We start from the raw sequence: 25,324 nt of genomic DNA on the forward strand, positions 1-25,324 counted from the left end.
ACGAATGGCGAATCTCCCATGTCATGAGCCTTAGAGATGGGTATTGCAAGCTCAGTCGCAGGTTAGAATCCTGCCACGGTGAACTTGACGTGGGAAATATCAATGAAATTGCAACACTGCGATCCTCGGTGCTTTCCATGTTGGTTCTCCTGTAACTTTTCACCCTTATAAGATGTGTCTGTTTTGGAATTTCTGTATACATGTAATTTCCTTGCTCTGTGGTCGCAGTTATCAAACGTGGCATAAGCGCATTATACATGTTTTATCGTAACATACTTTCTCGCACATTTGTTCAGATCACCACTCACCTTCCGGCGATGAATGCTCGAACAATCACAGATAAAAGAAACCTCTTTAGTGCGTCATGAAACCAGTATTGATAGGTCCCCCCCCCCATTTCTACGTCATGCACACAACTAGCTAGGGGGCCATTCCCGCTCAGCAGCCCGCGCACTATTTTTATTCAACCCCTTTACACGCTCGCCCGAGTTCTATTATCCCGCTTGTTATCGTTTCTTGTTTACTTTAGGCTTGCCTATTGACAAACCTTGGCAAACCTTGTGCCCGGATCGACTGCTGCACCATAATACTGTATACACTTACAACAGTTGCCTAAAATATGCACAAGCGCTCTACCGATCAAAAATGGCGTCGTCGAATAGATAAGGAGTCTATGGTAACTGAAATAATAGCTGCCGTTCGGCTTTATGCTCCAAAACTGAAGGAACGACTCTTAAGAGAAGTGGTAAGAATACACAGCAAATCTAAACAGCCATTGCCATTTGCAGCTCGGAATTGTGTGCTTGGAGTTACAACATCTCTACGGATTACTGGCTGTGACCTAGTTAATAGCAGAGATCGGATGAGCTTTAATCCACGGATCACCGGGGGATTAGCAAAAGGACCTTCAAATCCAACTTTCCAACAAAAGACTTCGTATGACCGGATCTTTTGCACCGGTATAATATAGCATTAAAAAGTATTGTGGGCTGGTTTTAAAAACCAAGGTCTGCTCACCATCTTACGTACATAGTGTCTAGTATTCAGTACTAGTAGAACATGGAATCTTAGAACAGGAACCTCTACCCGTCTTCCTAGACTGAAACAGGCTGACATTTATCCTGGGCACGAGTAAGTATAATGACTAATTTCCTTCCGCCTTCAACTTCTTCCTTTCCAATTCCCACGACACAGTTCACCTTGCTCAGCAGGTTGAGTTGACTACATGCTTGGTTGCACTGAAATTATACTATACAGGGTGAGTCAAAAAAAAAAACCCCGAAATGTCAGGACCATTTTGTTAATGAAGTGCTGCATGTAGCACTTTCAAAATCTAGGATATGAAAGCCCAATAAGCTTTCTTTTAGTACAAGAATCATTCGAATCACTCGTGTACTTTTCAAGTTGCGCAATTTTGAACACAAACACGGTTTTAAAGTTCTGTACACGGATCACAAAAAGGTGAGTATTCTTTCAGCAAAACGAAAACAATTCACATGGATGTATTGTTGCTCCATGGCTTTAGTGGTTGGGTTTGGAAGGCGGTGAATGGGTTTGTTTGTTGGTGGGCATGGTTGTTGATTGGTTAATTGAGGTCAGTTGGTTAACTCTTCTAATTGTTGATTTCTTGTTAGGTAACTCAGTGATGCAAAATAATCATCAGCATGCGCGTCTCTTATCCCTCCAACAGGTTAATGAGCTTAAACCGTTAAAATGATTTCGGTTGCAAAACACTGAAAGATGAGCGAAGCTCCGGGATCTCCACTTAGTCTGAAACAATCAGGCCCCTGGAACAGCATGAGCCTATCTCGCCTTACATTCGCCGGTAAGGACCAAGGCATCACAAAGTCCCTAGCTGCCCTGGGGATTCTTAGTCTCCTCTCCATGCTCCTAGGTGGCCTGTCCGTTCTTCTCATCATCCAGCTCAGCATCAGGCAAGATAACCCACCGACGACCGAGGCAGCGTCTAAGCGGATCGGAGGAGTGATTTGGACGGAGAGGTTTCTGGAGTCTAGCGTGGTGCTTGCCTGCCTGTGTGCCATGCTGTGCTTCGGTAGTCTTGTTTCGTGTACCGCTCAGTGCTACTTCGCTGCTAAGATGCTGAAACTGCCACAGGGAGAAGAGAGGTACATGTATACTGGGACAGTATATCGTGAAGATATCCACACTTTTTTGTCATTTATTTTAATCAGAGTTATGTCCCAAAGTCGGTACAAGTCAATCACAATTCTCATGTCGTCACAATTGCTGTAATACCATGACAAAGGCATTTCGTCAGTACAGTGGCCAACCTTCTTATGTTACCAGTAACTTTTTCTTGGTTGAATTGTGTTAAACTTGTGATGGACTGGACAACAACTGTTTTATTCACTTTTCAAAACCAGAACCGGTCTATGCCCCGATTTTAATATTAATACAGGTTCACCTTAATTGTTTTAAAATGTACCTTTATACAAAATTCACATCTCCACAGGGGCGTTATAGCAGTCGCAGTGAATCCGAATCATATTAACCAGCCACTGAACTTCTATCCTGGATCTTTGGACACACTGACATCCTCTCATAGAAAAAAAAATCCTTGGATTGATCATTCTGTTTACTTTCTTTGCATCTATGGTCACTTCTCCTCAAGAGTTGCATTATGGAAGAAGCCTGCAGTATCTCCAGTTTTCACACACAAACTCTGGTCCCAGTCAGTTCCACCATGTTCACATTTCTTTCAAAAGTAGTTTTAACTTCAAATCTCTATAATATTATTCCTCTGGTTTGTTGCTAGAGCCCATCGGTTTCTGGGAGATACATCGGGGACAAGATTTCTCGCTGTCAGCTCGTTCTTCACCGCAATACCAGTATTCATTGCAGGTATTATAATAATTCATTTGATATCAGCATCAATTCAGCTGTAACGACAATGTATTTGGGGAAAACTGTTTATTATCCTTAAAATGAGTTTTTATTGAAAGAGTAATTCTTTGGGTTTCATCGATTTTATTCTTTAATATTTCAGCTTTGACTTTATACGTCATTCACGAGTTTAGTCTGGTGCCTGCCGCTCTGTCAACGTCTTTCCTCGGCCTCGGCCTCATCTTCATGTTTACCACCTTTGGTCGCAGCGTCTGGCTGTGGAGGAGGGAACACGACCTCATCATTCGCGGCGTGGGTGTCTTCGAATACAACGGCACGTCAGCCATCAGCAGCCTCGACGGGAGGGCGCCCTTTACCTTCACCAATAACGTCAGCACGGAGGCAGAGGCGACTCGAAACCAGTCTACCGATAATAACTTATCAACTTTGGTGTAAACACGATCGGTGACTGATGAACAGTGAAGCGAAATAATTACTTTGAAATATCGAGAGAATGTAGTGACGTTTGCTGTAAACTGATGATGTATCTCCATGGTAACGCCTTGCAGGTGAATCGCCCTGCGCCATGCGAAGTCTGCTTATCATCGAGATTTTATGACCGAAAACTGGTTGTCACGTTTACTGAACGTTTTTATCTGCTTGGCTTCACACATGTAGTATCGTTTTATTAGCTGCCATTCCTGTGAACTGTTGTGGGGCACTTTAGGCTAATTGTCATTTTGATGAAATATTCATGATTACAATTCTCCACAGGATATCCCTACAGGCACGCATTTCAGTCTTGTATATCGTCATCAAAGCCCATAACTGTTTAAGAGGTTCTGTTGTGTCTATAGAAGTACAAAGTAACCGAGCAGTAGATGTAAAACACTTCGGACGAGATAGCTCGCTATCGGCATTGGTTGAGTTCCGAAGAAAGAGTTTTTAGAGGAATTCCAACATAATGTGGAAATATTAAACACGAGAAGTTGAAATGTCCAGATGTAAACAATTCAAAAAGACAGTAGCATGTGTAGCTAAGGTGATCTATACCACGTTTGTGGGAAAGGTTCTTTCGTTCAAACTCAACGAACAACCTGGCCGCGAATAAAACATTAAGGGAAATAAATATGTACTTGGCCTGTTTTAAACGAGTACATTTAAAGCCGGTTAGGGGCTGGACCGGCTAATGACCTGACCCGAAGGCTGTCATACCGCTTCGCCCAACATTGAATCGGTTTCAAGTTTATTTAAAGCCAAACGTGTATGTAAATACAGAGGAAAAAGACTAACGAACTCACCCAACATAGTTATTAATTTAACTATCGAATGAGATATACATTGTAAGTGAATTTGCTTTTATCTTGCATCGTTCAGTAACTAAAGTTCCAATCAAAGAGCATTGTATTTGCTGGTGATACGGTAAATCATCCCTGAACATGACGGCGAGGAATTACGTCATATTTTGCTGTATATTTCCAATAGCACTGGTAAATGTTACAGGTTCATTATCACCTACTTATCAGCGACATCAAAGTTGTGTTTTATAAATGTTACCCAAGTTCATCTGTACATTAACAAATGGGGTTTATTTTAAGAATTGTGTTGATACTGTGAATACCACTCGGTGAATGTTCTTTGTTAAATACTGCCCTCGTAGCGTCCAGTGTTTTGGGATGAAGACGTAATACGTACACAAATCGGTCAGGCCCGTTTGACTAAATAGTTATTACCGTCAAAATATCTCAAGATATTAAGGACAGAACTTTTATCACAATGTATCGAAATTGAAAAAGGTGTTTTCTCGAAATAAATGCCGTCAACATTTCATGGATGTGTTGTACCATTTCATCCCCGATCGACCTATTAATATTCCGTGCGCAATGGTATGAACTCATGGAACCCATTGATAGAATCACGTGCAATATAATCATGTCGGCCCCTTCCCCTCCCCCCCCCGTACTCCTCCGCCCCCTCCCCCAACCCACCCACCTACCCACCCACCACCCACCCTCATATACTTTTGAAGACGGATTTCAAACCTTCAGGCAAGCAGATTGGTAACAGAGCCATCGAGCAAGTGGAGACAAAACCAAAGACAAGGATTGAGCATGGTTTGAGAAACGCCCTCATCGACAAGGAAACATGGTCGTCGTGTTTGTAATCAAGAAAATAAACTGTTTTCAACATTTTTTATATTATGCACCGAGTATGGAGCATACATACTGAAAGGTTTCATCAAACAATCTGACTGAATTGAGAGTAAACAGTACCAGACCTGCGATCCTAAGCCTTTTCAAGGACCGCAGTGGGCATCTTGTGATGTGTCTATTGGTCTTTGTGCTTGTGCCCGAGGGCAAAGTCCTACATTGTGTACCTAAATTTAAGAGACCATGTTTGTAATTATTGAATAGCACTCCGTTTTGTTTGTGTTATTCGCGTTTAGAAGAAATCGTTGACACCAAGTGAAGTTCTTGGATGTTTCGATGGGTACCTATACATGTCTGTTTCCGTAATTATTCTGTTTGTACTCGATTTAGCAGCTTGTTAGAAACACTGTGAAAGCAAAAAGAGGTACTTTTTATGTTTTGGAGACAAAACTGTAATACTATGAGGCACAAGGGGATGTAAGGCACATAGGGGATGTAAATTAGGTGAATGTGGATCAAGCTATTTCTTTGGACACATCTTTGGAAAATATTCAGGAAAATGTAGAAGTTTTCCTCTAATCATTAATTACAAATTCTCAAAATTGTAGTTCGCCTAAAATCGACAAAACGTTAAAGCAGGTGTTTCGTAAGGTGACATAGTCTTAAATTGCCCTCGAGCAATCCTCCTTTGTGAAGTTTGTTCAAAATATGTACCTTTGTTCGGATCTCATTGATCATTACTGTAACAACCTTTGCACGCTACATTCCCATTAAGCTCAAATATAAATAACACGGCAATAATAGAAACAGGCTCATATTTGAATATGCAAATGTCTGCATGACGTCATGGACTTTTGGCAAGTACCACACGGCACCACCACTGTAAGAACTTCATAAACTTAAAGTCGCCAACAAGAGACACTGCAGAAAAGTTGTTGAGGATTATGTTCTTTTCCCCACACTTGTATACAAGAGTAGGTCTAAACTAGCTGCAGTCATGGTAGACGACAACAACGAGGCTGATGATGGTCGAAGTCTTCGGGTTTTATTGAAGAATTTGATGGGAAACACCAGCTCTCACGGCTTGCCCAATATCGACCGAGCAGCGAATCCGTTTCGTCGTTTCTTTTGGTCCGTTCTTTTCACGTGGGCTCTGGGCATGTTTCTATGGCAAAGCTACGAGCTCATCTATGCCTATTTCCAGTGGGATGTAGATGTCAACATCGACATTCAGTACAAGTAGGCCTCACTGATGTTTTGTTGCGATTTTATTAAATTCAATTTTCCTGGTAAACTAATGATACATTTCTCAAAAGATACGGGTACTGTAGCGAACTAGCGCAATGAAAACTAAAGAAAATAAAACCGAAGAATGAAATGCATTTTTATGACGGCCTGGGTGGAGTCGAACCTGGTTCACACAAATGGCATCCAAATATACCTCTGCTCGAGAGGACAAAATCATTTCGTCATTGTTAAGGGATCATTTTGATAAAAAAAAAATCGGGCATAGTAAAGAGACTGCACTATGCCGATTACATGAAACTTTTGTTTATGTTCAGAATCGTTAAAAAATAAAACTAAAAAGTTTTGGACGATGAATAATTTGACGACAGTTAGTTGCTGATGTTGTTTACCGCGTCGAGGCTAAAGCAATGACGATATTGTAACAAATGCGTCTAGGAACTGCATATTTGATATTGGAAATGACTGTATTTACCACTAAAATCTTAATGCATGTATGTATGATGGTAACTAATTTTGTATCATTTGTTCAAAAGAAGTACAAAGTCAAGTCTCGAATGGCAATTCGTTTACTTTTTGAAAACTATCGTGTAGTATTTGTTCTATATTACAGGACCGAAATTGACTTCCCCGCTGTCACATTCTGCAATCTCAACCCGGTGAAAGCTTCCCCCTTGGAGAATAGCAGAAAACTGGAACTCTTACTCGGGCCTCCAGCCAGCGGCACCTCATCGGTCGCCAGCACTGTGTCCGCATCGAGCGATCCATCTGTGAGCGAGGCTCCAGGTAAGCCACCCGGGAGCTCCACGGCCGAGGCGATGGTGGGAAGCACTACTTCGAGTTTGGCAAAAGAATCACCGATGACAGGAACAGAGGCATCAGCCGTAATTAGTGACCAACCGACCACAGGAGCAAACTCGGGCGGTGAGGAACTCACTACCGTGCCCACGGACTCCGGCCTCTCAAAGAACCCCGAAGGACAAGACACGATGATAACTGGTAATTCTGCTACAAGTCCGACAGGGCTGGGGCCGACTGCGGGAATCGGAGAGGCATCGGGGGGAGCGACGGCTCCCTCTGGAGGGGGAGCTCAGGGAAAAGGAGCTGGACGGCGTAAGCGACAAACAAGTGAGGTAATGTTGCGCCGCTGGTAAAACAAGTTTGAACTTTATCGAAACCTCACTTCCCTGCTTCGTTACAATAAACTCCATTGTAATAGATTTGATTTGAAATGGGACTACCTGTGTTCCGTATATAAAACATTTTCACAATTGTTGCTCTGATTGTATTTACAATTTAATTATAAATAACAATATCCAAGTAAAATCCAATGAACATCTCAGTAAATAATCAATGTTCAGGTGAGAACCGACGTTTATCAGGTATAATTATTGATTGTTGAGAAGTTACATTTTTGCTATTGGCACTCATTGCTGTCAAGAAAACTCAATGTGGATCAAATTTGTGTGTATTGTATTCATTACATTCCATAGAGCAAGTTTCCTTGCTCTATTATTAAACCAAAAGTGAAGCAATGGCTGAACGATACCTAACATCTAATACTTGGTAAACATGGATTGTTTGTTTACGTTCCTCAAACAAGCTTGCCCGTGGCCTTAATCCACTCGGTACCATCTTACACATGTCTTTAAGGGCTTCTCAAATATTAGACTGAATTCAAGTCTTGACTCAAGGCTCTCGCTAGACTGAGGAATATGCTCATATCGTACGCGTGTTCCTGTAGAGTTAGACTTCGCTCAAGTCTATGTTGAAGTGAATGTACAATTCTAGGCATGTCCAAGCCTATCACATAGACCATCATAGCGCACATCTCAAACACTCTCGATCTATAAGCGACTACAATTAATAATTGTGGATACAGTCATACAGATAGCAAGATTGGCTGCATCACTGGTAAGCAATAGCCACGCATCGTAATTGTACAGCAGGGAACCATCGGTCTATACTGGAAACCTAATTCGTATTAATGCGCAGGTGCAACATTACTTGAACAATAGGCTAGACCTTTCTATCGCCGACGCGTGGTTTTTGGTCAACCACGGGTTGCCAAACTATATGGAAGGTCCAAAACTACACAAATATAGAATCTTTCTTAATGACTACAAAAATAATATCCATGATTGTTGAAAATACAAAATTTTCAACAAACGTACGCTACACAATCATATAGTTATTCTTAAAACATGCCTTTTTCCTATATAATGTGGTGTCAATTTATGCTTTTGCGGCAGACCATACAAAATGGCGCTCAAAGTTTACCAACAATAGAAAGGTGTATAGCCAACCAATGGTTCTTGATCGAACTTGCTTCTATAGTTTCAATGGCAGGGAGCGCCACCAAGAGGCAGTAAACTTGGGAATTTAGTGGAGGACATTGACCCTTCACAACAAGCACAAATTCAGTGATCAGTCGAGATTTCCTTTGTGTGGTATTATATTGGTTTGTTCAAAGCCTGACACTGGTTTCGTAAACAAGATCTTGGCTTTTCCAAATCAAGATTACATCAGATGTGTCGAAATCTAACCTATCAGGCATCTGACAAGCGCTACCAGGATTGGGACAACCTCGACTACACGGACAGGGATGACGACATGGATCTTTTTGATCAAGTAGCTGATGCCATAGCTCAGACTGAATACGACGACCGACGGCTGTTTGGTCATTCGGTTGACGACATGCTACTGGCCTGTAGCTACAAGGGATACCCTTGTGGACCAAAGTAAGGATTTTTTTTTTCATCCACCTGATTTTGGAGCTCCGATTTATGGGAGATGTCATTCATGATAAATATCGCTGAACAAGACTAGAATGGCATCTCACCTGATGTTGCCTGACTTTCAATGAATATCGAAGTAAAGCTATTTCGATTTTAAAGTTACTTTGACTTTAACATTATTTTAATGCAGTCAGTTTCCCTTTGTGATTTATTTGATGATGCGGATGATTTTGATTATTTAAGAAATCGGGACATTTCTTCAATATGTTTGTTTTCATTAAAAAAAAACAATTGTTAATGTCACAAGAAATGACAAAATACCCTCAAGGAGCTGCTGAACAAACGTTTGAAATGATATTCTAATCGTCTGTGTGGCATGAATATAACTGAATTTATTGTCGATTAAACATTTTACAAAATAATTATCCGTAGTTGTTTTTGGACAAAAAGCCCATTTTTTTAAGGATCAGAGGAGAAACACACAAATCTTGAAATATTATTCCAAACGATCGGTTTTTAATTTTTTTTGCAGAAATTTCACACTTTTCCACAACTATTTGTATGGCAATTGCTACACCTTCAATTCTGGCATGGATGGCGACATTCAGACGTCCAGCAAATCTGGTCCACTGTACGGTAGGATATTTCAATTTTGACAGGGTTTATTTCAGACAAGATATTTCAAACTGACCATTATGGGCTATTCTGCCACAATTAATGCATTAAAACCTGGAGTTACATCCTTAAAATCTTCAGACATGTCTCGAAGTTTTTAAACTGTTATAACCTGTATGTAATAACCTGTTTTATATTTCATTATATAGTGTCGAGTGATGTTTTCATTTCTTGTTCGGAAAAAGGTTTGGTTCTGGAGCTAAATCTTGAGGAGACGGAATACCTGACCTCCATGCAGCAAGCTGCCGGGGTGCGAGTTGTCATCGGTGAGCAGTACCACATGCCATTCCCTGAGGATGCTGGTATAAATGTCGCCCCAGGATTGCTGACATCGATAGGCATCAGAAAGGTAGGTCAATCAGCTCCTTGAAGAATGGTGGTGAGCTCTTTAGATGAGTCTCTTCAGATGTGTCACTTCAGATGAGTCTCTTCCGATGAGTCTCTTCAGATGAGTCTCTTCAGATGAGTCTCTTCAGATGAGTCTCTTCAGATGAGTCTCTTCCGATGTGTCTCTTCAGATGAGTCTCTTCCGATGAGTCTCTTCAGATGAGTCTCTTCAGATGTGTCACTTCAGATGAGTCTCTTCAGATGTGTCTCTTCAGATGTGTCACTTCAGATGAGTCTCTTCAGATGAGTCTCTTCAGATGAGTCTCTTCAGATGAGTCTCTTCAGATGTGTCACTTCAGATAAGTCTCTTCAGATGTGTCACTTCAGATGAGTCTCTTCAGATGAGTCTCTTCAGATGAGTCTCTTCAGATGTGTCTCTTCAGATGAGTCTCTTCAGATGTGTCACTTCAGATGAGTCTCTTCAGATGAGTCTCTTCAGATGTGTCTCTTCAGATGAGTCTCTTCAGATGTGTCACTTCAGATGAGTCTCTTCAGATGTGTCACTTCAGATGAGTCTCTTCAGATGAGTCTCTTCAGATGAGTCTTTTCAGATGAGTCTCTTCAGATGAGTCTCTTCAGATGAGTCTCTTCCGATGAGTCTCTTCAGATGAGTCTCTTCAGATGTGTCACTTCAGATAAGTCTCTTCAGATGTGTCTCTTCAGATGTGTCACTTCAGATGAGTCTCTTCAGATGAGTCTCTTCAGATGAGTCTCTTCAGATGAGTCTCTTCAGTTGTGTCACTTCAGATAAGTCTCTTCAGATGTGTCACTTCAGATGAGTCTTCAGATGAGTGTCTTCAGATGAGTCTCTTCAGATGAGTCTCTTCAGATGTGTCACTTCAGATGAGTCTCTTCAGATGAGTCTCTTCAGATGTGTCTCTTCAGATGAGTCTCTTCAGATGTGTCACTTCAGATGAGTCTCTTCAGATGAGTCTCTTCAGATGAGTCTCTTCAGATGTGTCACTTCAGATGAGTCTCTTCAGATGAGTCTCTTCAGATGAGTCTCTTCAGATGAGTCTCTTCAGATGTGTCACTTCAGATGAGTCTCTTCAGATGAGTCTCTTCAGATGTGTCACTTCAGATGAGTCTCTTCAGATGAGTCTCTTCAGATGAGTCTCTTCAGATGAGTCTCTTCAGATGAGTCTCTTCAGATGTGTCACTTCAGGTGAGTCTCTTCAGATGAGTCTCTTCAGATGTGTCTCTTCAGATGAGTGTCTTCAGATGAGTCTCTTCAGATGTGTCTCTTCAGATGTGTCACTTCAGATGTGTCTTTTTTCCATGAGAGCTGCGGGAGCATGAACTGCACTGACGAGTGCATGGGAGTTGTTTTCTTTCGTACTCGGGTACGAAAGTACTCGTCAGTCAGGATGGGCCGGGGCGAGCGAGCAAATGAGTTCCAATTTCATGCCACTCGTGAAGATGTCCAGTCCATATATAATGGAGATCAGTGACCCTTTATAGGTACTTGAAACTGAAAGTTCGTATAACTACCGTTAACCAGAATTAGACTAACCTTCGTCAAACCCACGCTGGTATTTCTACATCCGCGTGCACCGCACTGTACAGCAGGGAACCACGACCGGCGATTTTGAGATGAAATCTGGTCGTCCTTTCACTCTGGCGAAGTTTTTACTTTAATTACTAGAACGAAGGCGCAACATACGTCAACAACAAGTGGTCCGCGATATAAGTTACTCTCGAGTCTTTACATTCTAACCCGTGTAGAGGCACTCTGTCAGCATGGAACATCAATAGTTTGAGGGTTGGGAGAATTATAAAGTGGTTAAGGCTGTCAAACAAACAGTGGAAAAGCTCAAAATCAAGTTGTCACGTCACGAAATACATTATAGGCCCTAAGATATTAGAGGGAAAGTGCTCTTATAAATCTAAAACATAAGATGTCTCATTTTTAACTGAAAGTGCAGCTACACAAAATGTTTTTAAGTGTAGATTTATGGCACGACAGTTTAAGATGTCTAGAACATTCTGCACTCATTAATGATCGAGCATATTACGCAGAGCAATCACAGTAATTCGTTTAACAGGTCGAGATACAGCGGAAGGGCGATCCGTACACGAACTGCACCGACGAAGACACGGAAGACACTGAGACTGTCTTCTCCAGTTTCTTCGGTGCAAATTACAGCCTTGAGGTAAGTAAAAATGTAATCGTCCGATCTTTACAAAAATATAAGGGAAACAAGTCTTCCAAAATACAGAAACAAAACTGAATGGACGAGACCCGACTGGAAAACTAAACCAAAAGAAGGTACTGAAACTGAGGCTGAACATTACGTCAAAATAATTTTGAGAGTAGTCAGGTCATCCGTTTTCATTGTACGTTTCCTTAATTAACATATAGGACGGGACTTATTACTGACTTGTGTTTGTCTTGTGATAGTCAAGACGGACTTGTGATTGTCTTGTGTCTAGCTTCTGATGGACATGAGTACAACCTGCCATTGATGGGACATCAGCTCCGAGTCCAGCAATTAGTATAAGTTTCACTTCTCACATTCTCTTCTAACTGAACTCAAGTGAAGCAATTGTTTCCAAACAGGCGTGTCAGAAGAATTGTCTGTACGAGACGATCTTTGAGACGTGCGGCTGTGCAGATACGCGATTCCACTTCTCCACCGACCGTGTGCCATGCCTCTCAACCAACATTTCCCAAAGTGAGCAAATAATTATCTTCATCTTAAATTATTCCTCATACCATCACTGTTTGTTCAAAAACTTACTCTAATATGGCCGACAAAAACCCTGTCTTGTAAAACTTGTTGATTTCAACTTGGATTAGTGCCTCCTTGTACAAGTACCCCCTCACCGGTACAAAAAGAGAGAGGTTGTTCTGGTACACTTGTTCATAAAGGTGAACGACTCTATATCGAAGTGCGCGCGTCGTCCAAAATAGGATGTCGTTGCTTGCCAACAACGCCCTCTCTCGTTCACACTGAGAGTCTGTAATTATGTAAGACAATGAGATTAAACAAACTCGTGTGTCTCCACTACTGAATTATGATTTGACAATGTTTTGTTTTGTATTATAGTCACATGTAAGGAAGGCGTGGAGCGGCTATATGCGGAAGATGAGATAGAATGTAATTGCACTTCGCCATGCCTGTGAGTTTGACTTGAGTCAGTGTTGTTGTACATCCCTCAACCAGGACATTTGGCTGCTACATGTATTTGTGGTTTGTTAATGAGGTTTTTTTTCTCCCAGCCAGTTTCCAATAAATCACTCTGATCAGCAAACCCATCAGTTGAAACCCACTGGAACAAGCCTGTCCATCGCTGGGATAATTACTTGTGTGATCCTTGCTTATGTTTTGATGTGTTTGCTCCTCTGGCGGAGTAGGCAGGATTTTTCAGAAGCTATATAGGCCCGAGGCAACAACATCCTGGGTCCTTTGGCTTCTAACGAGTATGAATTCGCCCCTTAGACATGGACAATGATCATTTGGGGGCGGGGGCACTCCCACACACAGCCACCCACCCTCAAGCGATGACCCTGGCAATACCGCTTTTTCTCATTTGTATGGATGCATATCTACATGTTCCCCAATACCTATGTTCCCCAATACCTATGTTCCCCAACCCTTACCCTAACCATTACCATCTAACTCTAACTCTAACCCTAACCCTAACCCTAAGGATTTTGGGGAACATAGGTATTGGGGGACATCGGGTAGACCCCATTTGTATGTTGCTCTTTCTTTGAAGTAGAAACACAATTAAGTACTTTTAAGTACTTAGCAGTGCAATGTGCGAATAATGGCCGACATAATCACATTGTTAGCGTTTCTTTCTTTTTTTCTTGATTAAAATGTCCATAACCTTTTCCACCAGGGAGTCTGATTTCGAACTAACCGTGTCATCAGCCGCTTGGCCGAACTCGCAATACGCGGTGAGTATAAGTCTTCTTTCTCACAATTTACCAATCCGAAGAAAAGGACAGTAAAACCTTTCTCATCCTCAAGCGAAGAACACCATGCACTCCTTTTCCTTCTGCTTTGCAAACTTCGGCAGCGCCTATTACCACTTGATTTGCCCAAATTAACCATGACTTTGAAGTAATCGGCGCATCTGGCTGGCCTACTCGTTTCTGCTTATTAGGGAGTAATAGAGCCAAGTGCCATCATTTCTATACTACATCTTAATTCAAAACACGCCTCGGTGAAAAGCAGGAGTTGCGTTCCATCCGACCGTCAAATTGAACCCTCCAAATTTACTTCGCGCGGCTCGGCTTTTCCGACATGCTACATTAATTACAAGAGCGCAGCGATTCTGCTCGAGGGGATATATTGGCGCCATATTTGCCACGAGATAATGAGCTAATGCTTCGAGGGAATTTGTCCGTCCTTGGGCAGTGTGCCAGAGTCTATGATGGGAATGCATGTCACACGTGATTACAATGTTACTGGCTCGGAGAATCCTTTAATAGAGAGAAGACAATGAAGGGAGTGAAGGGTTTAGGGCCGCGGGGACACGTTAAGAATACATTCTGAGGAAAACTTCAGCTGGATGGAACAGGGCTGACAGCCTGACCCACGTGGTGTAGGTGGTGGGATTCGAACTGGGATCCCACTGGAACCACGCCTCGTCAAACGGGCATATTGCATGGATTTCACTCTCAAACATGTGTGCAAATATTAAGCAATTTTCTATAATTTTTAAATAATGAGACCTTTCTTTTATTTACATTTTGGAAGTTCACTGGTCCTATAATTATTAGAGAATATTTCCATCTTACGATTTTGAAAGGAGAACACGTGTCTAAATATCAGGGTTCGACCTTAACTTTTTTTTCTAGACCCAGCCGGGCTACTGAAACAGGCTCTTAACTAGCCAGTGGGCATTTTCATTGTCCCGCATGTTTTTTTTTTCTTGTATAGAGTGTCTCATAAGCGACAACGTGCATACATGACTTTTAGTAAATCGTGTATAGAGTTAGCAAGTTGACCCGTGGTGGCGCGCTTCAGGACCCTTCCAATAGGAAACATCGCGTGTAATTGATACAAATTGATACAGGTTTGCTTTCTGCGTTTAATGATTTATTTCTTCCTGTCCTTTCATCTTTGCCGTAGCCCAATGATTGTTTGACTCGCCAGCCGGGCTACTTCAGGAATAGTTTGACTAGCCCGCCGCTGTTTTGACTAGCATTTGGCTAGCGGGCTGCCGCTAATTTCGAACCCTGGTAATTTACCAAATATAACCTGAAAAAAGGAAGGACGCAAAATAAAAAGAAGTCCATAATTAGAATTTAATTGTAATTGCCTTTAAACGCCAGTTACGTGTACATCTCACGCATATCTTTCTAAAGTTATGTAAAAGATGACAATCTCTTTGAGATCGTATTTAAAACTGACATCGCAACTAACGGTTTCCCTTCATTGTTTAATTAATTTATTGTCACTGCTGCAGAGTATAGAGCCTGGTTCATCTTCTTCCTGTAGTTTATAAGCAAATTCGATAAACAAATTCCAATACGATTAATTAAAAGAACAACTTCAACTATGTTATTTTATTTTTTTTATTAGGAAACTGTGTTGGAGAATTTAATGGAGATATCTGACGATTTAAGAACTAAAGTGGGCAACGATGCCAGCTTTGTGCAGTGAGTATACTCACCAGCCCGTCTTCGTTAATGCAGTGAAACGTATTTCAAAAAATGGGGGGAAATGAAGCATAGTATATCGATAATTGAACCTTTCACGCGCGTTATAAAGTATCGATTATTATATACAACAGAGAAAGTAATCAAATATAAAACACAAAGACACTGAATATTTTTTTTTCGTTTAGGCATCACCGGAATTATCCTTTTTAGTTCACTGTTAGTCAACGGAATGACAGTTTTCACTTTTCTTTGGCAGGAACAATGTCCTGAAACTGCAGGTTTACTACGAGCGGCTCAATTATGAGTTGATTTCTCAAGCTCCAAAATACGATGTAAGTGTCTAAAATATCACTCATTTCGTTTATACTTTTACACCATGGCCAAACAGTTAAAAAGGGGTTTCCCGTTGGGCCCTTTATTTATTACATATCAGGAAATAATTAATAGTTAAGTAAAGTAAAATGCTCAAGGAAAAGGTACATCGGTGGAACAGACTCTGAACACTTAAACATCGTTTTAAGTATTTTGGAAATGCATGCATTTACACACAAGTTTTAGATTGAAACATACGAGTATAGGGCAAAAAAAAATAGTCGGTCTCTGGTCAGACCGAAGTTCCAGAATTGATGCAACGACGCGGTTTATTTTTTTTTTGGGGGGGTGGATTTTTTTCAAGTTTGTATTGTACAGACAAGGTGGGTACTATTTTGCTTTTTGTGTCCTCATTATACATTGGTGTCCTCCATAATTTGCCTTGATGCCCTTTATCATTTGCCTTGGTGCAATTTCCCCATTCCTTGGTGCTCCTTGGTACGAAAATAATTTGAGGAGGCGCGGCAATAGAGGGCGCTGTTGTAGCTTCCGTGTTAATTTGAAAGAAAAAAAGGTTGACGCGCATGATTAAAATCGACGCGCGCGCTGACCAGAGACCGAGTTTTTTTTTTGGACTAAGGGATAAATTGGTGATTGCAAGAAGGCTTAGGTTTTGTGCGCATGCGCTAGTGTTGACCCCGGGTCACCGATTGAACAAAACTCTAGCCAATAATATCTAAGACTGTATCGAGGTTATCAACACCTTTGAACAGGGCGGTTATGTTCAATCCAAATCTAAACTTTGTATCACTTTGACATTCTTTAACGTAGGGATTTGGGTTGATCAGCAACCTGGGTGGTCAAGTCGGCCTCTGGATCGGTATCTCCATGTGTACCGTCTTCGAGTTCGTCGAACTCATCTACGACGTGTGCAAGATTCTACTCTTCAAAATCATGTTCTGCAGTCACGCTAAGAGAGCAACAGCACCCTCTACGCTCGATCTGAAACTGTACGACAAGCCCTCTGAAAAACCTGACCTTGGTTTGACTAATTGACGAGGATTTTGCTACGTAATTACCATGACAACAGTGGATTGTATCTAGAGAAGAGGCGCTTGATACAAACTGTGGCTATTGCTCTCAAGGTATACAAGCTAACAAGCAATATGTGTGCGGGGTTTTGTCATGACACCTGTTGTGTTCTGAGCCGCTAGTAACTAATTGCTCTTCGTCCGTATGACCTTTGAGTAATGCATGATTGGTACCGGAGACAAAATAATAATCAACTCCACTGTAACAAAGCCGTCCAAAATATGCATAATGCATAAAGACACGGCTAGACCACCGTACCACAACACAAAACATTTAAATGGATTTTTCAGATAGATGGATACACAAATGGATGAAGGAAATGTGACGTTGTAAAAACGCAGAAAATATGCAGATTATCCAATTTGCAAGGGAAGAACATGTTATGTGCTGTTTTGTGTGGTTTTAATGTTTTGATGCACTTAATATTTTTGTAGTCACTCGTAGACCGGTTTGGTCGGTTATTTTTTCTTGAATGTGACTTAAAGGGTCCATGAAATATGGTGCATATTTGTAGCAAATTTCAAATTCTCTGAAATGTATCAAAACTAGAAGACATCTCTTCTTGGTAAAAGATTTTGCAAAGTGCACTTTTAAACATTTGCAATGTTTCATGCTTAGTTAGTGACAACTGCGGGCGCTGTTGCTGTGATGTCACTTTAGGAACACACTCTAGGTATTAGGGTTTTTCTTTTCAAACTGTAAAAACCCAAAATTGTACTTATTGAATATATTTGGGCAGATATTTTTCTCATAGTCTTACTGTCATGTACTGAAACACCAATGAATTACTGAAACAAACAGAGAAATAACCACAGCAACCCCCCGAAATTATGGTGACGTGTTATGCTGAAGCAGATGTGACACTGAAGTTACTGCCTTGAATGACATCACAGTTTTGCACATGAATATGGAAATTTGCATCAGCATAAAAACAGAACCAAAACCCTTTTGCAATAGTAATGTGAAGATTTGTAAAGTTTGGGCGCAAAGGTACATTTCAAGGATTACATTTTAGAAATTTAATTACATGGACCCTTTGAATATGTAAATGAAATAAATAAATTGTCATCTGTAAACGTGATTGGTATCAGTTTCCATCCATGCCTTTTTATCATCATTTATCTCTTCTTTTCATTAATACGATTGTACAAATAGAAATTGAAATTTGCCCTTTGAAAACTATTCCTCAAAGAAACTATGGAAATGCCAAGCAAATCAGCATTCATATGTTTCACCTTTTTGTGAACAAGTAAGCCTCGCGAGATAACGGTTTGCGACGGAGAAATATCAAACGTGAGTGCCAAACAAAATGACATTCTATGCTTGAGATTAAATGCAGATGTAAAATCCATGATCAAAATCTTCCAAAGCCCAAATCATTGTAAACAAAATATGCATGTCTTTTCTTCAATTTGCGACCATATTTCCATAATAAATCCTTTAAATAAAACATGACGTACGCGTAGACGTACGTGTAGGCCTGCGCATAATTATGGAACCATCGCTGCTTGCATGAAAACAGACCGCTTTTTCGTCTTCATTACTTTTACAACAAAAAATAGGCCTCAATGTGTGACACGATGGTAATTATGGAAAACGTGAAAATGAAGTTGAAGTTTGACAGATTACAAAGAGGCAGCTGACACTAAGCTTTATTTGAAACTAACGAAAAGTTTCTTTTAATTAATTCTCATTATTTTGTTTCATGATATTTTATGGACTTCTTCAACTTTGCGACCGAGTCAGTCAACGATGCCACAAACCTTACGAAGACAGAAACAATACTAAAGATGACGTAAAGGTTTCGAATAATATTAAGAAAAAAAATGTATATTTTCCTGTGTTTTGAAAATGGCCGACATGGACATGAATTATGTGCGACGTTATCGGCGGATTGGTTGTACAAAATAATGAGACTATACCAAGTGTTTTAGCCTATCACTCTATGTAGCCCCAGGTACGTTGTGGCCATACAGCCACCTCCTGACATTGCTACCCGTATAATTATCAAGACAATAACTGGTCCAAATCCTATGGGTAGGCAATAGCCGGCTAATGGACTCCATAATAATAATTTCCTTACCAGGCAACGACAATAAATTGAACTGTAATCGGTTCAGAAAATACGTTTTACTCCATTGCCTATATATACTCTTGATATTGTTTTTGTACCCCGCGTCGTGCCATGAGGTGCACACTCACGTTAATTATTGCCCACTGGCCTAATCCACGATCGTCCCTATTTGCTGGTACGTCCAACCGGCACAGAAACTGTCATTAGCTTTTGCTAATAAAAGTGTAATTGAGAGTTGAGCCGGCTTGGATGCAGCAATCAGCAAAGCTTTCAATATTTCATTTTGGTAGACCTTGAGGCAGCTCCAGTAAGCTTAGGTCTTAGTATTGTCTTCGGTAATGGAAAGTACTTTAGGGGTTGCTTTCCCTGTTCGCCTGCAATATGACGGATAATTTCGACGACAAAATCATGGAATTGCTTTGGACTCATAGATGTTTAATGCCGGGCGATCAAAAGTGCAGGGTTAGAATGCATGTCTAGAAGGCAGGTGTGGGTGTGTAAAGGAGGCATTTGATGAATAGTTCCTTTACGCTGTAGCCATCTATTATGTGTGTGATTTGAGTAACAGGGATACCAATAAGTTGACCTCTGAATTAACATAACAAAAATACCTCAAAGATATCTGCTGAATACGATTGATCTATAGTACGTATGGATTATAATAAGTTATTATAATTAACATTCCCTTGTGTTATACTATAAGCCATACAGTACTGATTGGCAATTTACTACTGAACAAAACATCATAGCAAAACGAAGAATTCTTAAGGACTTGACTGACGTGTTTACAAAATGGCGCTCGATGCTTTCAAACAATCTATCAAAAGACTATCAAGTATCAACTGCATTGTGACCATGTGAAAGAATCGGAGGGCAAAGGGAAAATGTGTACTCATACGCCATTCGTTTCAAACCAAAACATTTGTGTAGGCTCTATGTATGGTTGAGTTCAAAAGCAGGTTGCACCGGCTAATTCTCTCACTTAATTATCATCGCAAAGCAGCCGACATCATACGCCAATGAGTGTTTTAGTCTTGTTTTCATTCCAATATGCCGATTCTGCGTAAAATATAATATATTTTATTATTAAATAACGTTATTTATATCATTTAATATAATAGTCCATAGATTTGTAAACACATGTGGAAAAATACTGATAGCCCAAGGTATTGAACTTATCAGATAAAAACTTAAAACCACGCAGCTTTTGATCCACCGCTGGATAAGATTTCATTAAACATGTGCAACTGATAGTATCCATATAAGTATCAAGTATCGTGGGTACATTTCATCAAGCCTCGGCTTCGACTTCGTCTCACGATTTGGCCTATTTCTTGGGCACTGTGTCCATTCTGTGAGCCTTCATTCTGCCACCCGAAAAAAACCGAAATTGTTGGATTTGTATCATAAGATTTGATGTTCTTGGGACAAAATACTGATAGTCTACAAGGGCATGAACCTAATATCATGAGGCTCGAGACCGAAGCCGCAGCCGGAGACAAAACCTACGTTTGAAAATAGCATTTGTCTGAAGAAAATCAACAGCTGTATAGCTGCCATTCAACACATTTGGTGTAATATGCATGCACTTTGTTGATTACAACAAAAAGTGGTTTAATTACTGTGGTCTAATGACTGTGAGAAGTAGTGGAGTTATCTTGGGTCTTATATATATATATCGTTTGTTGTTGCTGTTGTAGTTGTTGTTGCTGTTGTTGCAGTTTTTGTTGCTGTTACTGTTGCTGTTGTTGCTGCTGCTGCTGCTGCTACTGTTGTTGTTGTTGTTGTTGTTGGTGCTGCTGCTGTTGTTTCTGCTGCTGCTGCTGCTGCTGCTGTTGTTTCTGCTGCTGCTGCTGCTGCTGTTTCTGCTGCTGCTGTTGTTGTTGTTGCTGTTGTTGCAGTTGTTGCTGCCCGTTGCTGTTGTTGCAGTTGTTGTTGCTGATGCTGTTGCTGCTGCTGCTGCTGCTGATGATGATGATGATGATGCTACTGCTGCTGTTGATGCTGCTGATGATGATGATGCTGCTGCTGATGCTGCTGCTGTTGCTGCTGCTGCTGTTGCTGCTGTTGTTGTTGCTGCTGCTGCTGCTGCTGATGATGATGATGATGATGCTGCTGCTGATGATGCTGCTGCTGATGCTATTGCTGTTGGGGAGGGGATGTAGCCATTCTGAAAAGTGGGAGGGTAGTCAACTGACACAAATATCTCAACATCTTTTTCTTTTCTGTATAGAGTATTCAAGATGATAATGTGCGTACAGTTTTTATCTCTTCTGTTTGGCCTTTTAATCACCTTTTGGAAAAAGAGAGAAAATTCAACTGCAACGTACGTAGCATTGAGATCGAACAGTTTAAATTTACTTGTGCAATATCAAATGAGGTTCCCTCTAGAATTTCACTTGTGTGTGTGAGAGTTGAGATAAATCCATGTGTTATCTCCGCCTTTTTATTCTTCAAATTTTCCACGAACAAGAGAGAGAGGGAGAATGGATGAAGGATGGAAAATGACTACTCAGCATTAAAGGCCCCCATAATTGCGTACGACTTGCCGCCATGCACAGCTTTTAACTGAGCTTAGTTCACCACTGACGTCAATCTGTATGGAAGATGGTGTTCAAAATATTTTATTTTATTTAGGTAATTTGATGTCCCTCAGCATTCATGTACATTTTTATATGTGCTAATATGTTAATGTCCCGATGTGAGCACCTTTCAAGGTTCCATTGGTGTCGCGAGGGGGGGGGCGGGCAAGGGGGCCCCCCTGGAAAAGCAACAAAAAAAAAAATAAAAGGACGAAAAAAAAAAGAGAAAAAAAGAAAAGAAAAAGAGGCGCGAAGTCATAGTGGTGTAAATTTAATGAGTTGGGGGGGGGGCAAAATGTCCCTGCCCCCGTCTAAAACTGAGAAATCGAGAATTTGTTCAAAAATACAAGAATTGTTTGGGAAAAATAAGTTTACCCCCCTCTAGAAAAAATCCTGGCGACGCCCATGCAAGGTTCGTAATAGTAAAATGCCGATGGAAAGTCGTGGTTTGGTACTGCATAATTATAAGCACCAAATATTATTAGATCTCTGCTTCAATCATTCGTTTGTGACAGGTGCGTTCAAAAAAAGTGCTGGGGGACCTTGGCCACAAATAGCTTATTATAGACCTTCATAATATGGTCAGTAGAGAACACAGATCAGACACCGTTTTGAATTATGACTTCTTAAAATAGAATATCGATGACATTCAAGTTTTCAAGAGAAACCAAAATGATCTTTATATGATTTCAAATTGATCACAATGCTTGAATTTGTGCAACAGGCAGGTAGGCACACGAAGGCATGCTTATTTAAAAGAGTTTTGTTTGTGGCCGTTGTTTTGAGTTGTGAATACAAAATAACGAGGGCGGAAAATGCGACGGATCAGGAGTGTGTAGTCAAGGCACTTTGATCGCATAGCATTGTGGTCTTGTGAATTTGTTTACGCGTTTACACAAACGGTAAATATTACTTCAAATTCTCGTTTCTTCCTTGTCTTATTTGGCATGACTCAGAATAATTGTTGTCTCCGTTACTGAGAAAATTCCGAACAAGTCTTCTTCAACCATACGTTCATGTAATCATTATTCAGCTTGTAATGTTTATTAAATAGCGTATTGTTTTGTAATGTTAAATATACATTTTAATGACGACAGCGCAGAACACTTTTGTCCTAGCCGTGCAAGTAATATATAGTAAACGTACAGTTAGCGATGAGTAATTAATATAGTTATGGATATCATAATTACCCCTTGGGCTCAAGGTTGTATGTAGTCAGGTTGGCGTATCGGAGTCAGGTTGGCGTAGCGGTACTTTCCTCGCCTTCCACCGCTGTGACCCGGGTTCGAATCCTTGGGTTTTCAGTCCCTGCCTGATTCCGTGGGTTTTCCCCAGAATATTCTTCTGGGCTTTTTCTCCCACCTCTAAAACTGTAAATTCTTCTCATTGTCTTCTCTCCACAGGCTTCTTCAGGCTTGCGAGCTACAGTGCCTAGGGCGCTTTTGAGGAATCCTTGGTTTCATTACCAGAAATGATTAATAATAATAATAATAATAATAATAATAATTATGTAATGGGTATGTATTAATCAAAACTTTACCTTGAACATTATATACATGTAGATGAGATGGAAAGAACGACCTTTTGTGAAAGTGGTCCGGATCAGTTTTAGGGGAGTGGTTTGCATGACTAGGGAAGGAGTAGCCATTATCTATTGTATTAGGACATAGTTGGCGATTTGTTTTTGAAAGTGTCCAATTATTTACAGAAACCTTAAATGTATTTACAATTTAACATTTGTTTCTATTTATAACCCTACAGTACCCAGCAACGGTGTCAATATAACTGGTAAAAGACGGAGAGACAAACAAACAAACTACCATTAAAAACCAACACATTGTTGTCTCTCGCTCAACTCTCCTGGGATATTTTAACATACAAAACCTCAACAACTACTAAGCCTATTATTGTAACAACGAACACAATCTAAATCAGCACGTACACGATCATGTTTGAATTGTGTCGATTAATTTTAAATGGAAATGTGGCAAGAATTTAGTTCATCGCGTTCTTACGCATGTTAGTGCCACAGTGAGAAATCAGATTTGTTCTGCTCCGACTGACCCGTTTTAAATCACGATCATTTCTTGTGTACACTCTCGGCAATTTATTCCTTCCCGTTGTCCATTCTCAAATGTTATCCTTTTCGTTTCTTAAAGGTCACTTTGTTTTTTAACATCTCTGTGTGTGAGTTTGCAGATGGAAGAAAAACAGCAATCTTGTGGACTTGTTATTTTAAAGGCCTGCTAAGTAACTCTGTGGTATTTGTACGAATACGATCGGCTTTAGGGATATAAGTCAGACGGGATTTGGAGTATTCGTGCTTTTCTTTGGAGGATGAGGACTTGTTTTTGTATAAATTAGGGCTGCTCGCTCGGCGACCTCTGGTTATTGTACCAAACGAGAGAGGGCGCCCGGGCACTAATTGTTTACAGATTATTTGGATTTCTTGAGAAATTAAATAAAATTATGATCCAAAACTAAATTGCCCCCCTCCTAAACACAACCGCCAACAAGGGCGGATCCAGGGGGGGCCAAGGGGGCCATGCCCCCCCCCCCAAAAAAAAACGAAACCAATTTTTAATTTTTTTTTTATGCAGCGTCGCAATAAAGGCAGGCAATGAGTACACCACCATCTTTCCCTCAAAAAAACATTGGGTAAAGTGGTAAGAAATTGCCTCAGATCGCACCACAGAGCATCTAGAATCAAACAAATTTTCGGGGCCCTTAAGTGGGCCCCGAACCCCACACCGTAATTTTTTTGACCCACTTTTTTGGGGGACCAAAATTTGTTTGGCCCCCCCCCCCCCAAAAAAAGAATTGTGTTCTGGATCCGCCCTTGACCGCCAACAATATCCTCCCTCTTTGGTATAAAAATAGTGTGATGTTTGAATCGGATTGATTTGATTGCATTAGGTCAGTTGGCTTTATTTCCGAATTATCGAAAGTTTTCAACTTTGGATTCAATTGTTGTTCCCTGCTTAGTCCATCCACGGGAAGTATTGCTGATTGGAATACTGCTGAAGTCAAGAGGGAGGTCGTATTAATTGGATTTCACTTTAAAGGCATATAGGATCATTTGCATTTATCCCCAAAGTACTCTATCAAAGGGCTTTTTCTCATTATTTTACTTTTTTGACATGTACATAAAGGCGAACTTTAAACTGCCCTAACTTGTCAACGGAATGTCCAATTGAAGTGCAACAAACAGTTTGGTACTGAGGAGAATTTTAGTCTTGTTCCTTATAACCGCAAGTCCTCATCACCCTTGAAAATGGCAAGACGAACATTGAAAATAAGGTAGATGGGACACCGAGGTACATTTTCAAGGATTGCATTTAAAAAAAGAGTTACATTGCAACAGCATGTGCCCTTTAAATGGCAATACCTGTTAGTGAGAGGTTACAGTTCGTGCTCTGGGTCTATCTAATGATGTGCATCGGGTCGGGTTGACCAGACCAAACCGACTCGAAACATTAGAGATACAAACCGAAACCGATCTTAACTCCCTCAAACCGACCCGACCCGACCCGACCGAAAATAAGGTAAAACCGACCCTAACCGACCCGACCCGAAGTCGGTTTCGGTCGGATCGGTTTCGGTTT

The 25,324-nt window shown here is 40.7% G+C and overlaps 2 protein-coding genes across 5 annotated transcripts; both read left to right on the plus strand.

The window, feature by feature from the left end:
* Positions 1–444: 444 nt before the first annotated feature.
* LOC119741853 lies at positions 445–4,672 on the plus strand. Of its 3 annotated transcripts, none has more exons than XM_038217767.1 (4): positions 445–745; positions 1,691–2,126; positions 2,777–2,862; positions 3,008–4,672. In XM_038217767.1, the coding sequence occupies exons 2-4, from the start codon at positions 1,741–1,743 to the stop codon at positions 3,298–3,300; spliced, it is 765 nt and encodes a 254-aa protein (XP_038073695.1). In that variant the 5' UTR covers positions 445–745; positions 1,691–1,740; the 3' UTR covers positions 3,301–4,672. The 3 variants fall into 3 exon arrangements, with proteins under 3 accessions (XP_038073695.1, XP_038073694.1, XP_038073696.1); XM_038217766.1 differs by having other exon boundaries at positions 446–1,131; XM_038217768.1 differs by lacking the exon at positions 445–745 and adding an exon at positions 1,147–1,258.
* Positions 4,673–5,428: 756 nt separating this feature from the next.
* LOC119741949 (amiloride-sensitive sodium channel subunit gamma-like) lies at positions 5,429–18,133 on the plus strand. 2 transcript variants are annotated; one of them, XM_038217915.1, is made up of 12 exons: positions 5,433–6,233; positions 6,853–7,372; positions 8,793–8,980; positions 9,510–9,613; positions 9,838–10,001; positions 12,085–12,192; positions 12,600–12,714; positions 13,090–13,162; positions 13,889–13,946; positions 15,580–15,656; positions 15,916–15,991; positions 16,803–18,133. In XM_038217915.1, exons 1-12 carry the CDS (start codon positions 5,992–5,994, stop codon positions 17,025–17,027), a joined length of 1,950 nt encoding a protein of 649 aa, XP_038073843.1. In that variant the 5' UTR covers positions 5,433–5,991; the 3' UTR covers positions 17,028–18,133. The 2 variants fall into 2 exon arrangements, with proteins under 2 accessions (XP_038073844.1, XP_038073843.1); XM_038217916.1 differs by lacking the exon at positions 15,916–15,991 and having other exon boundaries at positions 5,429–6,233; positions 16,803–16,911.
* The last annotated feature ends 7,191 nt before the right edge of the window (positions 18,134–25,324 follow it).

This window comes from Patiria miniata, unplaced genomic scaffold (assembly GCF_015706575.1).
Source record: "Patiria miniata isolate m_02_andy unplaced genomic scaffold, ASM1570657v1 HiC_scaffold_5, whole genome shotgun sequence".
Lineage (NCBI taxonomy): Eukaryota > Metazoa > Echinodermata > Asteroidea > Valvatida > Asterinidae > Patiria > Patiria miniata.

What these genes read in the sequence shown, in the direction of transcription:
- LOC119741853 (XM_038217767.1), top strand. Translation starts at nt 1,741, where the DNA reads ATGAGCGAAGCTCCGGGATCTCCACTTAGTCTGAAACAATCAGGCCCC. An exon ending in CTGCCACAGGGAGAAGAGAG is followed by an intron (nt 2,127 to 2,776) that starts GTACATGTATAC and finishes GTTTGTTGCTAG; the next exon opens with AGCCCATCGGTTTCTGGGAG. An exon ending in AATACCAGTATTCATTGCAG is followed by an intron (nt 2,863 to 3,007) that starts GTATTATAATAA and finishes TTAATATTTCAG; the next exon opens with CTTTGACTTTATACGTCATT.
- LOC119741949 (XM_038217915.1), top strand. Translation starts at nt 5,992, where the DNA reads ATGGTAGACGACAACAACGAGGCTGATGATGGTCGAAGTCTTCGGGTT. An exon ending in AACATCGACATTCAGTACAA is followed by an intron (nt 6,234 to 6,852) that starts GTAGGCCTCACT and finishes TCTATATTACAG; the next exon opens with GACCGAAATTGACTTCCCCG. An exon ending in CTCAACCAACATTTCCCAAA is followed by an intron (nt 12,715 to 13,089) that starts GTGAGCAAATAA and finishes TTTGTATTATAG; the next exon opens with TCACATGTAAGGAAGGCGTG.